The sequence below is a fragment of the Alexandromys fortis genome, unplaced genomic scaffold (assembly GCF_014885135.2).
Source record: "Alexandromys fortis isolate MF-2015 unplaced genomic scaffold, M_Fortis_MF-2015_v1.1 scaffold_128, whole genome shotgun sequence".
Classification (NCBI taxonomy): Eukaryota; Metazoa; Chordata; class Mammalia; order Rodentia; family Cricetidae; genus Alexandromys; species Alexandromys fortis.
In genome coordinates, this window is record NW_026068012.1 from 394504 (window position 1) to 408966 (window position 14463).

At 49.4% G+C, this 14463-nt stretch overlaps 1 protein-coding gene and 1 long non-coding RNA gene across 3 annotated transcripts in view; one reads left to right on the top strand and one right to left on the bottom strand.

The window, feature by feature from the left end:
- Nucleotides 1–285: 285 nt before the first annotated feature.
- On the top strand, nt 286–5139 carry LOC126513656 (uncharacterized). The gene is made up of 3 exons (XR_007595404.1): nt 286–415; nt 3147–3408; nt 4268–5139. It is a non-coding gene; the product is annotated as an uncharacterized lncRNA (long non-coding RNA).
- A 171-nt stretch (nt 5140–5310) lies between these two features.
- The window catches only part of Cldn14 (claudin 14), a 13075-nt gene continuing 3922 nt past the window's right edge, over nt 5311–14463 (bottom strand). For both annotated transcript variants that reach the window (XM_050162146.1, XM_050162145.1), the window contains one exon: nt 5311–6318. In XM_050162146.1, the coding sequence (XP_050018103.1) occupies nt 5519–6238 (720 nt within the window). In that variant the 5' untranslated portion in view covers nt 6239–6318 and the 3' untranslated portion in view covers nt 5311–5518. The remainder of the gene's footprint in view (nt 6319–14463) is intronic.

Sequence of the window (14463 nt, forward strand, 5' to 3'; positions counted from 1 at the left end):
CACCCAGCTCACAGTCCAAGGTCACGGAGCTCTCACCCAAGGCAAGCCCACTTCCTCAGACACCTGTTGAAGCCACTAGACCAAAACCCTCCTGTTTTTCTCTCTAGTTATTAGGCTGGATGAGAAGTCTATGCAAACACCTTCTGTCGGAAAAATGCCTGAGATGACTGAAAAATTCCCAGACCTCCCCGGAGCTGGAGGCAGCTGATGCCCCGGGCAGGAGCTGGTAGGCTGCCCTGGCAGAAGGACCGCTCCAGCCTGTCAATCATTTGCCAGTCTTGCCAGCCTGGGGGAAGGTGGTGAGCATTTAAGAAGAAAGGCCTTCGGTAAAAGGGATTTAAAGCAGACCTGCGCTGGGCTGCCCACCTGCCTGTGTGAGGCTGACTGAGCAAGAGGAGACTTGAGGAAGAGGCAGGTGATTAGCTTGGGGGGCGTGATTTATGGGGTGACCTCCACTGGCCTTTCTCCGGCAGGAAATGGGCGGTTTACTAATGCCTTCCCCCTTCCACGCACCTGCAAAGCCCATTGGTAGTATTTTAAAATAATTTACTAGATGAAGTTCAATGTTTTCCTTTGGACAGCTGCCCAGAACAGACTTTTTTTTTTTTTTTTAAATCAGATTACAATGTTTTCCGTGTCTCTGTCTCTGTCCCTCTCTCTTTCTCTCTTCCACTTTCTGGTGAGGGAAGTCAGAGGACTCTAGGACCTTTATTTATGTATTTTCTGAAGCAGGGTCTTTGGTACCCCAGGTCTTACTCAAACTCCTCTCAGAGCCAAAGGATGACTAAACCTCTGACCCTTGAACTCTTGACCCTCCTGCCTCTGCCTCCCGAGGGCTGGATGTATACCGTGTTGCCCAGTTTAGGGGGTGCTGGGGATTGAACCTAGGATTTCGTGTAAGCTAGGCTAGCACTGTACCAGGTGAGCCGTGTCCTGGGCCCCTGTGATACAGACCTCAAAGCTCAGATAAACCCGTTGGGTTTCTCCCCTCTCCCAGGGTGATCATTTGGCAATCCTCTTCTCTTTATGTGTGCGCGCGTGCGCTTGTGTATGTGCGTGCTTGTGTGTGTGTGTGTGTGTGCGTGTTTAAGGGCTTCAGGTAACACGTGACCTCTGAAACAGGACAACTTTCAGGAGTCCTCTCCTTCCACCATGGGGGTCTTGGGGTTCAAACTCAGGCTGCCTCCCTCCGCTTTCCCTCCTTGGTCCATGAAACAAGCAACAACAGCCAGAGGAGCCTGACCTGAAGCTGTGACCCAGGTACCCAGTTGTAAGGTCAAAATCCTGCTTCTATCTCTGGTTTATCATAAACGTAAACCTCGGTTGTACAAATTCTGGACTGCCTTAGCTTCATAGTATCTCCACGTGGTCACTGCAGGTAGAATGGAATTAGGATGGTCAGGGAAACTTCAGAGGGCTTAGGTTTCGAAAGACACAACCCGTGAGAGCATTTGGGTGTGGTCCATGGGGGGCGGCAGGTGCTGAACACAGAAGGGCACAGGCCCGTGACTGGGCACGGCTTCCTCGAGAGACCCACTGAGAAAAGGGTATCTTCTCCAAGGCCCCACAGGTGGAAGGCTCCCGTGTCTCGTCTCAGGGGTGGGTGGAGGAGACTCAGGATGGGAAGACATCAGGGCCTGGTGGTCTGTGTCCATTCAGGGCTGCCCTAAGGGAGGAGGGCTGGCCTCTTACTTCTCCTGAAATTAGGCCCTTCCGTGTGTGTGTGTGTGTGTGTGTGTGTGTGTGTGTGTGTGTGTGTGTGTGTATGTATGTTGGGGGGGGGTGCTAGGCGGCCTGAATGGAGGAGGAACAACCCAGAAATTGCGGCTGACTAGACCTCAGGATCAGAGCCAAATTCAGAGAGAACCAAATGTAGTGTTTCTCAATCCACAGGGGCAGGGCTGTAATTCATCCTTCGTTGTAACAATGGCCTCCTGGAACACATCTGAGTCTGACTCATGTTTCCTTCTCATCCTGAAACTTGAGGTCTTGTGTCAGGCCTCAAAGGAGTCTGCTTGGTTAAGACCTAGGCCTGCGGTTTTGAGCAGGAGGTAGCATCTACCCCATGGCATGGCGTCTACTCCATGGCGACGGCCCTGATTGTAAGGTGGCAAAGAGAGACTTAGAGGAGCAGGAACACTTGTCCTGGGAGTGAATGAGGAAGAGAAAATGAGGGGAGGCACTGTTAATTGCAGGGGAAGACCCAGGTCTGCCTCCCATCCACTCCCAGGTTTTGATGGCCAGGTGTAGGGTGGACCCACACATCACTTCCTGTTAGGTGTAGGGCGGACCCACATGTCACTTCCTGTTTCCCCTGGGGGCTGCAGATGTGGAAGTGATGTCACCTTTCATCCTCTGCAGTCAGGACCCCACCCACCCCTAAGCACCTCCACCCTCATGCTCTATAAGTGATAGTTCTGAGAAGCTCCACATACAGTCACAAACTACATATGTGTCCATTGGGAGTCACAAACTATGTGTGTGTCTATGAGGATTCACATGGTTAGAAGATGATTATACTAGAGGTCTGTTCCATGCTGCTGGCGTAAACAAACACCCCTGCCTGTTCAAAAGGATTCAATCCTGCTTCAAATTCGCTTCCTATTGTTCTTTTATTTTTATATTTACTATCGTGCGCGCGTGCGCGTGCGTGTGCGTGTGTGTGTGTGTGTGTGTGTGTGTGTGGTTCCCAAGGAAGCCAGAAGAGGGCACCTAAGTCCCTGGAGTTGTGGATCCAGGCCGGTATGACCTGCTCAAGGAGGTGCTGGGATCCAGCCTCCTTTTGGAGCAGTGAGCACTCTGGTCTGCTGAGCCATCTCACCAGCCCACCTTCTTCTGTCCTTAACACTTCTAGGTCAGGCTGCTTGCTTGAGGTCTGGTTTCCTGCCATTTGGATGAACTCTTGAGAGAGGGACTATTTCTTTATTAGAGTGCTTCTGGCTATATGGTAATCTTATAATCATCCAAGGAGGTTTTGTTTTATTTTTATTTTTTTGCATTTTTCAAAGAATTTTCTTTATTATTCTCTTTTGAGACACAGTCAGAATTTTATTTATTATTTTGTCTTTTGGGACACAGTCTTATGTATCCGAGGCTGACCTTGGACTTGCCGTGTAGTCAAGGACAGTTTTCCTTTTTCTTTTTAGATTCATGTGTTTTATCTGCATGTTTGTATGAGTGCCTGGTGGCGTCAGGGATCAGAAGAGGGTGTTGGATCTTCTAGAATGGAGTTATGGATGGTTGTGAGCCACATTGCGGGAGTCAGGAACAGACTTCAGGTCCTCTGCAAGAACAAGTGCTCTGGACTGCTGAGCTCCTCTCCAGGGTAATGTTAACGTCTGCTCTGCCTGGGACTACAGACAGTTGCCAACACACATGGTTTAAGACCAAGGGCCTCACCTATGCTAGGTAAGCATGTTACCAGCTGAGCTGTATCCTCAGCTGCCAGGTGGTTGAGAATTGTCACATCTCTACCTAAGGCCAGAGACAGACTCAGATCTCCCTAACCCCTTTTCCTTCCTTAAACTTTTCATTTTTGTGAATTCATTGTGTGTTACACACACAGCTCTTATTTTGTCTAGTTCCTCATTTTACAAGCTGCTGGTTGTGAGGGAGGCACCATCCCGGGGACCTTCAAGCCCTCTCTTATCTGATTGGCTGCCTCATGTTGCCAGGTGTGCTGGGTAGTTTTACGTCAACTTGACACAGACTAGAGAGTCACTGGAGAGGAAGGAACCTCAATGGAGAAAATACTGCCAAAAGATCCGGGTGTGAGGCGTTTTCTCAATTAGTGATTGATGGGGGAGGTGCAGACCATAGTGGGTGGAGCCATCCTGGGATGGTGGTCTGGGGTTCTATAACAAAGCAGACTGAGCCAGCCATAGAGAGCAAGCCAGTGAGTAGCACTTCCATGGCCTCTGCATCCTGGTGTGGGAGGTCCTTCTGTCTGTGTGTTGCTTTTATTGGTTAATGAATAACAAACTGGCTTGGCCTATAGCATGGGAGGAGGAAGGTGGAGTTAGAGAGAAGCCATGGAGCTGCTGGAGACAGACGTGCTGAAACTTTGCTGGTAGGCCACGACCTCGTGACCTCGTGGTGATGCACAGATTACTTGAAATGGGTTAAATTATGATGTAAGAGTTAGCCAATAAGAAGGTAGGACTAATGGGCCAAGCACTGTCTTAATTAATACAGTTTCTGCGTGATTATTTTGGGTCTAAGCTAGCTGGGCAGCTGGGAACCAACCAGCGGCCTCTCCTTCCAACAGCATCCTGCCTGCAGGTTCCTGCCGTGCTTGAGTTCCTGTCCTGACTTCCTTCATCCATGGACTACAGTGCGGAAGTGTAAGGCGAATAAACCCTCTCCTCCCCACCCTGCTTTCCGTTACAGGTAGAAACCCGGAGACCCCAGAACCCTGTGGGGCTTCAATGACAGAGCAGATTGTGGGAGGAACTGACTGCAGGAGACAAAAGAGATTCCTCAGCTCCGCCTGCCCCTGGGGGACTCTGCCGCTCCCCAACATTCTGGAACCCGAGGGTCTAGGGAGCCCTCCAAAGTCAAGGCAGAGCTTGGTGTCAGTGTGGTTAACTTTGATTGTAACGTGACAGGTTCTAGAACAGTGATTCTCAACCTGTGAGTCGCGACCCCTATGAGGCCGCATGACAGGTATTTACATTACGGTTTATGACGGCTGCAAAATTACAGTTATGAAGTGGGAACAGATGGTGCTATGGTCGGGGCCAGCGCAGCATGAGGACCTGGATTAAAGGGTCGCAGCATCAGGAAGGCTGGGAACCAAAGGCAGGCAGAAAGTCAGAGAGCGCGGGGATTCCTCACTCACTGAACCCTCAGACTGTAGCCACAACAAACACTTATTCCCCTGAGCTGCAGCTTCCTGCTTTTGGTCCTGTGCCCCCGCCCCCAGGATGGTGCTTCCTACCTTGGGTTGTTTTTCCTTCCTCCCTTAACCAGTCTCCAAAGTTCCTCACAGACACACCAGGTAACTAACCCAGAGGATTCTAGATGGTTCTCAACCTTCCTAATACTGTGCCCCTCTGATCTCTGGACTTCCAGGGCTTCTGTGATGTCCTGGGGGCACAGCAGTTAGCTTTCTCAGATTTTCCCATCATGCACTAGTGGATGATAGTGCTTCAATGTCTGGCTGCCCAACCAGGATACTCGAAATTCCTAGGGCTTTGATGACCTTTTCTACCCCTGAAGAAGCAGCACCCACTGCCATCCACCTTAGAACCACCTCCGAGGGGCTTGTTCCCACGTCACAAACCGACCCCGTGGGCCAAGCTTCCAAGCCAGTCTTTATTGAGCTCTCATGAAACCACCCACATAAATACATATAATAAATACAAAAACAGCACTTTTTAGAAGTCTTTGCTTTGAAGAGCACCCTGCCCAGGGTTCTGGGCTCACTTCCCCCATGCGCATGGGTCTCTGCCTCCTCCCTGCATCTGTCAGTGGTCCCTTGGGGGCCAGCAGCCCTGGCAGAGGCCTGGGAAGGAATTCACACATAGTCATTCAACCTGTACCCACTGTGCGAGGCTGAGGTCACCGAGGGGGCACGGTTGTCCTTGTAGGCTGCTGGTGGATGGTAGGCAGGGGCGGTGGCCGTGGTGGTGGCCCCAACTCTGGCTTGGGCCTGGTAGGGCCTGTAGGGAGCCTCATCCTGGCAGGACAAACAGAGCAGGGTGCCCCCAATGAGGGACAGAGACGAGGAGATGAAACCCAGGTACAGGGCCTGGCCGATCTCGAACTTCATGCCACTGGGCAGCAGCGGGTTGTAGAAATTCTGCACCACGTCGTTGGTGGTCCAGGACACGGCCACCATGCACAGCAGGCCGGCCAGCAGGAAGAGCGCGCCCCCCAGCACCGCGAAGGTGGTCTTGGCGGGTGTGCCCTTGGCACAACGAGTGCACTTCATGCCCACCACAGCAAAGGCGGAGGCCATGCCCGACAGCAGGCAGGAGATGACCATGAGCGCCCGTGCCGCCTGCAGGTCCCGGGGCAGCGCCAGCAGCGACCGGTAGATCTGGCACTGGTAGATGCCCGTGCTGTGCCACACACACTCCATCCACAGCCCCTTCAGGTAGGACACGGCAGTCAGGATGTTGGTGCCCACGTGGGCTGTCCTCCGCCAGTGCGGCAGGAGGGTGGTGATGAGCGTTCCCACCATGCCCAGGAAGCTAAGCAGGAAGCCCAGAAGCTGGACGGCTGTGCTGGCCATGGCCAAGGGCCCTGCTAGCCGCGCCAGGCAGCGCCCGGGTCCCTAGGGCTGGGTCTGTTCCTTAGGTGCCCGCAGGTGGCCTAATAAAGCAAAGGGGAGGGTGAGAAAAGGGAACTGGGTTAAATATTATCTCGATGCATTTATTTCTGCAACTGAAACGCTTTTCCATAGGCGGTTGGTATGATAATTTACATATCCTAAAAATAAAATGGTTTTGGGGACTTCATAGGGTGGAAGGACAGAGCTGGAAGAGAGAGATGCAGGTCCCAGCAGCCTGTGCTTCCTGGAGCCCCCAGGGGACCGCACGTCAAAGCCCCCATTCTGAATGTCTCCTGGGTCCTACTCGTGGGAAGCAGGTGGAGGAAGTTCTGCTTTTTATCTAAACTCAGCCTTTTCTGTTACACCTGAGCCTTCCTTCTGTTTGGTCAGTAATTAGTAATAACAAATGTTATCCACGCAGCTTGGGCTGACTGGCACGTGTTAAGGTGTGTGTACCAATTGTGACTTAGAGAACAGCCTGGAGAGGCTGGGTCTCTAAAGGGTGTGACTTTCTCAGGCACCCCAGAGGCTGCTTTGGAATTCAGAGCTAATGTGACATTAAGACTTCTGGCTCCTGCCCAGGGACAGGGTTCTGCCCAGGGACAGGGTTCCCAGGTGGCCAGGTGCTTAGGGCCCAGCTCAGTTTCGCTAGCCGCAGAGGTACCCCAGGGTGGGGAACTCCTCAAGCCCAGCAGGTCAGTCCCCTGCTGTCCCGGGCGGCCACGGTCTTCCTGGCTGACCCCTGACCTTGTCCAGCCTTTCCTTGTGAAGGTTACCAGTTAAGGTAAGGCTTGCCTGCCTGCAAGGCTTGGTGAGTGGACCAGTCTCCGGAGGTCAAAGCGTGTATTTATGGAAAGCAAGGAGGGCTAATTTTAGAAATCATTAGGTGCTATTTTTAATTTAAGGATGTTCTAATTTAAGAGGTGTTAATGAGCCCCCTACCCCACCTCCAGCTCCCCCCACCTTCCCATAGCAGCAGCAGGTTCTGCTGGCATCAAGCAATCCTTCCCAGCCTTGCTTCTCACTTTAAGGCCGTTCATTCGGTAGAGGACATATTAACTGAACGTCTCCTAGGAAACCGCGTAACTCTCCTCCAGCTGCTGAGGAAGGCTCGGCCCTGCACTACTGTTTGCATTGGAAAGGCCCTGCTTCATGCTGGAGCTGTGTGGGATTGGCCTGTCCAGGGTTGACTTTGGAGTCCCCTGTGGGCTACCGTTTTCCCCTCAGTCATATGTACGCCTGTGGAAGCATTTGCAAGAGAGATGCGGGTCCAAGACAAAGGGTTGTAAAAGTCCTCAGTGGGCCAGGTGGGCAGAGTGGCATCTGACAGGGTGAAGGCCTTAGGTCTTGCACAGGTTCTCTGTGTGTGTACGTGTGTGGTGTGTGCATGTACATGTGTGTGAGTATGCATTCATGCATGTGTGTGTATTCATGCATGAGTGTGTGTGCACATGTGTGCATGCACATGTGTGAGTATGTATTCATGCATGAGTGTGTGTATGTGTGTGCATGAGTTGGTATATGAATGTGTGCATGCACATGTGTGTGAGTATGCATTCATGCATGTGTGTGCATTCATGCATGAGTGTGTGCACATGTGTGTGAGTATGTATTCATGCATGAGTGTGTGTGTGTGTGTTTGTTTCAGGGGCTTCCCTGCACCCTAAAGTGTTTCAGAGACTGTCGTTACAGCTCCATACTTCCTGTAACTTTAAGTTACCTGATAGCCTTGCAGACATCGATGGTTAAATTGACAGGACTTTCTGTGTCACTGACAGTCTCTCACCAGGTCTGTGACAATCACAGGCAGGCAATTATGCAACCAGCACTAAATAAATGGCTTGACAGCATCTGCTGTGCGCATTCAGGACACCAGTGGAGATGTCTCCCACCAAGCCCCACAGAAACGACACCTTGTTTCTGAGTCCCATGTCTGTACACCTGAGTAAAGAAAACTTTTCTAAACAAGAGAGCTTGTGTTGGTGAGACATAAACCCTGATTTGCGGTGCAAGGCCTCAGAGGTCATTTCTGCCTTGGTAAATTGCAGGAGCCTGCAGATTTGGTGTCAAACACTGAAAGTCACCTGGATTGCAGGATTTCTAAGCCTTTCCCAGGAGGCATCATCTCACGATTCAAATTCTCTCTCTCTCTCTCTCTCTCTCTCTCTCTCTCTCTCTCTCTCTCTCTCTCTCTCTCGCTCTTCAAGACAGGGTTTCTCTCTGTAGCTTTGGAGCCTGTCTTGGAACTCTCTCTGTAGACCAGGCTGGCCTCGAACTCACAGAGATCCACCTGCCTCTGCCTCCTGAGTGCTGGGATTAAAGGCGTGCGCCACCACCGCCCAGCAATTTCTTTACAAATACTGATGATTCGGACTGGCAAGATGGCTCAGTGGGTAAATGCTTACTGCCAAGGCTGATGGACCAGAGTTCTATCGCTGGAATCTAAATGGTGGAGCTCCTTCAAGTTGTCCCTTCCTCTCTATCTGTTCCCTCTCTGTTCCCTCCCCACATACACGCACATACATACATGCAATACATACACGCACATACATACATGCACATACATACATGCATGCATAACACACTAAATGAATAATTTTTAAGGATGCAGATCATAAACATTTTAAGAGGAAATAACTGAATTTCAGTTAAAAACCCCTCAGTGTTTTCATAGCTGTTGTTTCCTAGTTGTATAGATCTGTTAGGATATTTTTCATTTTTCAAAAGCCTGCCTTATAAGAACAAAGTATAGGAACAAAGAAAGCTAAAAGAAAAGGTGTACCTCCCACTGAGCAATACAAGGAATTTTTTAAGTGTTAAATGATTATTAAATAGAAATAGCTGGTATTTTTATGTGTGGTGGAGAAAGATTTCTATAGAGAGCGTTATGGGTTGATCTGTAGCTACCAAAATAGATGCACTGATGTTCCAAGACCTCAGAATGCCACCTTCTTTGGAAACAGGGTAATTATATAGGTGGATGAGGACCTGCTGGAGGAGGCTGGGCCCCTGAGCCAGCAGATTAGTGTCTTTACGAGAAGATAGAAGACATTGTGCGGAGAGGTGGAGTTTGGAGGATGTGTCTAGAAGCCCAGAACCTTCCAGATCCAGCGTCTGCTGGGAGCTAGGAGAGAGCCATGGGGCAGGCTGCCCCCACAGCTATCAGGAGCACCCCTGAGGAGCCGAGGCCCCAAACTTTCCCCAGCTCCTCCTGCCTCCCCCAGCACTGTCTGCTTAGCTTAGGAAGTTAGACAGAAGCACACCGAGTCTGAATACAGGAGTTAGACAAAAGCACACCCAAGTCTGAAGATAGGTGCAAGTCTCCCGAACAGAGAGCTGAACTCGGGTGGCTTCGTGTTTGTCACGATGACAATTAAAGCGGTGTCTACCGTCATGTCCCCAAACGTAGACAGGAGATGAGGAGAAAGATCTGGAAACTCTGTAGATGTGAAGTTCAAGGGCAAGCCCTGTCTGCGTGGCCACACAGGGATCAAATGACTGGTCTTCTCTACTTTAATAATAATAATTTAACCTACAAAGGCGTTAAGATTGGAGTTGGTGCTCTGCTTTTGGCCTGCGCCCAACTTCTTGCTGCCCTTTTTAGGTTGGTTGTCTGTTTTTCTTTCTCCTCTCTTAAAAAAAAAACTTATTTATTTATTATGTGTATGTATGTGTGCCTGCACACACACGCACATGCACGCACGCGTGCGCACATATACACACACACACACACACACAGTGCCCATGCAGGCCAGAGGGGGTCGGGTCCCTTAGAGCTGGAGTTTCAGTGTGAGCTGCCTGGGGCTGGTACAGGAGTCATCTGTAAGCAGTGGGTTCTCTTAACCAGTAAGTCTCTCCAGTCCCCACCCCCAACCTTTCCAACAGTGTCTGAATTACTGTCATTTTTTCTTAAATCAACATGTCTGGGTTTCATAGATCATAAAAACCCAAATTTGGGGTGTGGACCAGGTGTGGGTAAGGTGACTCGGTGGATGCCCTGGCTTTACCTTGGGAGTGTAACAGAGCTCAGCAGGGGTTTTAGTTAGGACCTACATCAAGACAGACAGACAGCTGGGTGGGAGGGAGGAGGGGGAAGAGAAAACCCCAAACCAAGCCACAGGACGCTGTCATGGCTGGTCGGAAACCTCCAGGGGTAAGACAACACAGCTGGCCTCTGAGATTTGCGAACCTCTGGAAGTTACTCATCTGAGCGTGGAACTGGGACATATGGCTGCAGTTTCGAATGGGGTGCCACGTGGGAACTCGAAGCAAGGGTTTGCTGATGTCAAATAAAATATCGTGGACATCGTTTCAGTCCTGTTCTCTGAGATCGCACCTTGAGCCCAGGCCAGTTTCTCCTCGGGTGCCGAGCATTCGCGGTGCTGGGACCTGTTGTTGCTGGTGCCTCTACTGATGGAGAATTCTTAGCCACATCTACCACGTGTGTTTTGTTATTTTCATTAAGGGCAGGAAAGCTGACGTTTAAAGCCATTAAGTGTCTGGGCTGAGCAGGGAGATCAATGAGGAGAGGACTGTGCTACCTGGGTGAGAGATATTGGGGACTGGAAGAGCGTGGAGGTGACCAGGTGGGGTCTTAGAAAAGGCAAGGCTGACAGGGAGAGACAGGTATTGAGAGTGATGGCCTTGGGCACCCGGACAACGGATAGGGAACGCAGATGGGACGATGAGGATTGTGGCTGTGATGTTAGCTCTCTGGATGTCGGGATGTCTGGTCCAGTGTTATCATTTGTGCCCTTGGTATAGTGTTCAGTAGGGAGTTCTTTCTTCTCTCTCTCTCTCTCTCCCCCTTCCCTCCTTCCTTCCTTCCTTCCTTCCTTCCTTCCTTCCTTCCTTCCTTCCTTCCTTCCTTCCTTCCTTTTCTCTCTTTCTTTCTTTCTTTCTTTCTTTCTTTCTTTCTTTCTTTCTTTCTTTCTTTCTTTCTTTCTTTCTTTCAGATCTCTTATAGCTCAGGTTGGACTCATATTTACTCTGCAGCCAAGGCAAGGATGAACTTCTGACAATCACGACTCTACGCCCTGCCCAGTGCTGGGGTTTCAGACAGGCGCAAACACACCTGACTGATGTGCTGCAGCAGGTTGAACCCAGGACTTTGAGCATGCTGGGCAACTGTTCTACTAGCCAATGTTAGTTCGATATGTGGATTTGGGATTTTCAGTTAATTAAGTTAATTAATTGCTTAATTTTGTGACAGTCTGACATAGCCCAGGCTGGCCTTAAATTTGATTTGTTGCCAAGATGTCCTTTGAACTTCTGATTCTTTTGCCTCTACTTTCTGATTTTGGATACTACAGGTGTGCACCACCACACCCCGTTTGTGGGGCCCTGGGGATCAAACCTAGGGCCTCGTGTATGCGAGGCAATCGCTCTACAAACCGAGCCTCATCTAGCCCTGTCTACACCTTTCCCATGTCAGAAGTTGAAAATTAACTGGGTCATTGATGAGGTTTCAGATTGTATGATTTCCTATAGAACTTAAGGACCCAGAGAGAAGGTAGCATGTGGCCTTTCAGACTTGTCTTTCCCGTGTGCACGATGACCAAGCTGTACCCTTTCTCTGAGGCACGCTGGATGTTAGAAGTTACCTTCACCGGCTTTCAGGCCGAACCCATTACACACGAAAAACCAGATCCTTGTTCAGAAATGACTGGGAATTTCAAGGTGTCAGCAGCAACCATCAGCGCTCATAGCTAAGGTGGCTGGCTCCTTGAAACAGGCCACAGATCAGGCACACAGTCCTGCCTGTGAGGATGAGCCTAGGAGCTGGCCCTTGGCGTTCCCCCCCCCCATGAAACCGACGAGAACATCTTCTTGGGAGTTCAAAGGAGGAGACTTCTTGCAGAGTTTCAGCACTAAAAATATGGCTTATTTTTTTCTTAAGTGTAACCTGGGTACCCTGTAAATATGGTCCAAGAAGGAAGCTTTTTGGAACAAAGCTGGCGCTGGTCTCCGGTGCTCAGAAGCGACCAGGAAGCAGCCCTGGGGATCCCAATCCTAGTTTTCAGAGCTCTCCTGTCATAGGCAAACTACGGGGTCCCCACAATGGCCCACCCATTGGGAGTGAAGCTACAGAGCTGGCAGCCCCGCCTGCTCTCTCTCTTCCTCTCTCTCTATTATAGTCACCCAACAGCAAGACAGCCGAGGCTGCCTCTCTTCAGACCCTGCAGCCTCCATCAAACGGTCCTGGGGGAAGTTGCCCACTCGCGGTTGCTGTTGGCTGATTCCCCTGAAAGCCACACGTCCTGCAATCAGTGTGGGGATCTGCTGCCTGAATAGGACATACGCAGATCAGGCAGACAGAAGAATGCACGGGCTAAAAGCTCCAAGAATCACCACTGTCTGAATCTGAAGATGGCCTTGGTACAAGCTTGACTATGATACTTCTGTGCTAGAAGAGATCATTTCTGATGTAGACAATAAACCAATAAAAGAAAACCCATAACATATTCAATTTTGTTGATTTTTATCTACGTGCACATATACACGCACCCCCCCCCACACACACACACCAGGGCTAGGGAGAAAGCTTACAGAATAGAAACACTAGCTTTTTTTCTATTCTCTTATTCTTATTAAACATAAGCTTATGGGCTGGGCGGTAGTGGCACACACCTTTAATCCCAGCACTCAGGAGGCAGAGGCAGGCGGATCTCTGTGAGTTCGAGGCTAGCCTGGTCTACAAGAGCTAGTTCCAGGCTCCAAAGCTACAGAGAAACCCTGTCTCTAAAAACCAAACCAACCAACCAACCAACCAAACAACAACAACAACAACAAAGAAAAACCCCATAAGCCTATGGACCAGAATTCGATGCTTGGAACCCACACAAAAGTCTGGACTCGGTGCTCTGTATCAGCAATCCCAGTACGTTCATGACTAGGTGTGAGGGGGAGGCAGGAGACCCCTGACCCAGCTAGCCAGGAGTACACAGCGCAGCATCAGAGACGAGAGGGACCCTGCCTTGACAGGAGAAAGGTGAGATTGGCTCCTGAAAGTTGTCCTCTGGCCTCCACAAGCACATCCTGCCCCAATAAATAGATATTTTAAAAACTGGATATGAACATGTAGAAGAATGAAAATAGACCCATATCTATCACCATGCACAAAACTCAAGTCCAAATGGATCAAAGACCTCAGCATAAAGCCAGCCACACTGAAACTTATAGAGGAGAAAGTGGGAAATACACTTGAACACATTGGCACAGGGAACCACTTCCTAAATATAACCCCAGCAGCACAGACACTGAGAGAAACCATTAATAAATGGAACCTCCTGAAACTGAAAAGCTTCTGTAAAGCAAAGGACATGGTCAACGAGACAAAATGACAGCCTACAGAATGGGAAAAGATCTTCACTAACCCCACATCAGACAGAGGTCGGATCTCTAAAATATACAAAGAACTCAAGAAATTGGACACCAAAAGATCACATAATCCAATAAAAAAATGGAGTACAGATCTAAACAGAGAACTCTCAACCAAGGAATCTAAAATGGCTGCAAGACACTTAAGGAAATGTTCAACATCCTTAGCCATCAGAGAAATGCAAATTAAAACAACTCTGAGATTCCATCTTACACCTCTAAGAATGGCCAAGATCAAAAACACTGATGACAACTTATGCTGGAGAGGTTATGGGGAAAAGGGAACACTTCTACATTGCTGGTGGGAATGCAAGCTGGTACAGCACCTTTGGATGTCTGTATGGCGATTTCTCAGAAAATTAGGAAACAACCTTACTCAAGACCCAGTAATACCACTTTTGGGTATATATCCAAAGGATGCTCAATCGTGCCACAAGGACATGTTCTCAACTATGTTCATAGCAGCATTGTTTGTCATAGACAGAACCTGGAAACAACCTAAATGCCCCTCGATAGAAGAATGGATAAGAAAAAATGTGGTACATTTACACAGTGGAGTACTACATAGCAGAAAAAAATAACGACAGCTTGAATTTTGCAGGAAAATGGATAGAGCTAGAAAACATTTTTGAGTGAGGTAACCCAGACACAGAAATACAATTATCACATGTACTCACTCAGAGGTGGTTTTTAAACATAAAGCAAAGAAAGCCAGCCTACAAACCACAATCCCAGAGAATTTAGACAACACTGTGGACGCTAAGAGAGACATATATATATGTATATATATATATGTATATATATAT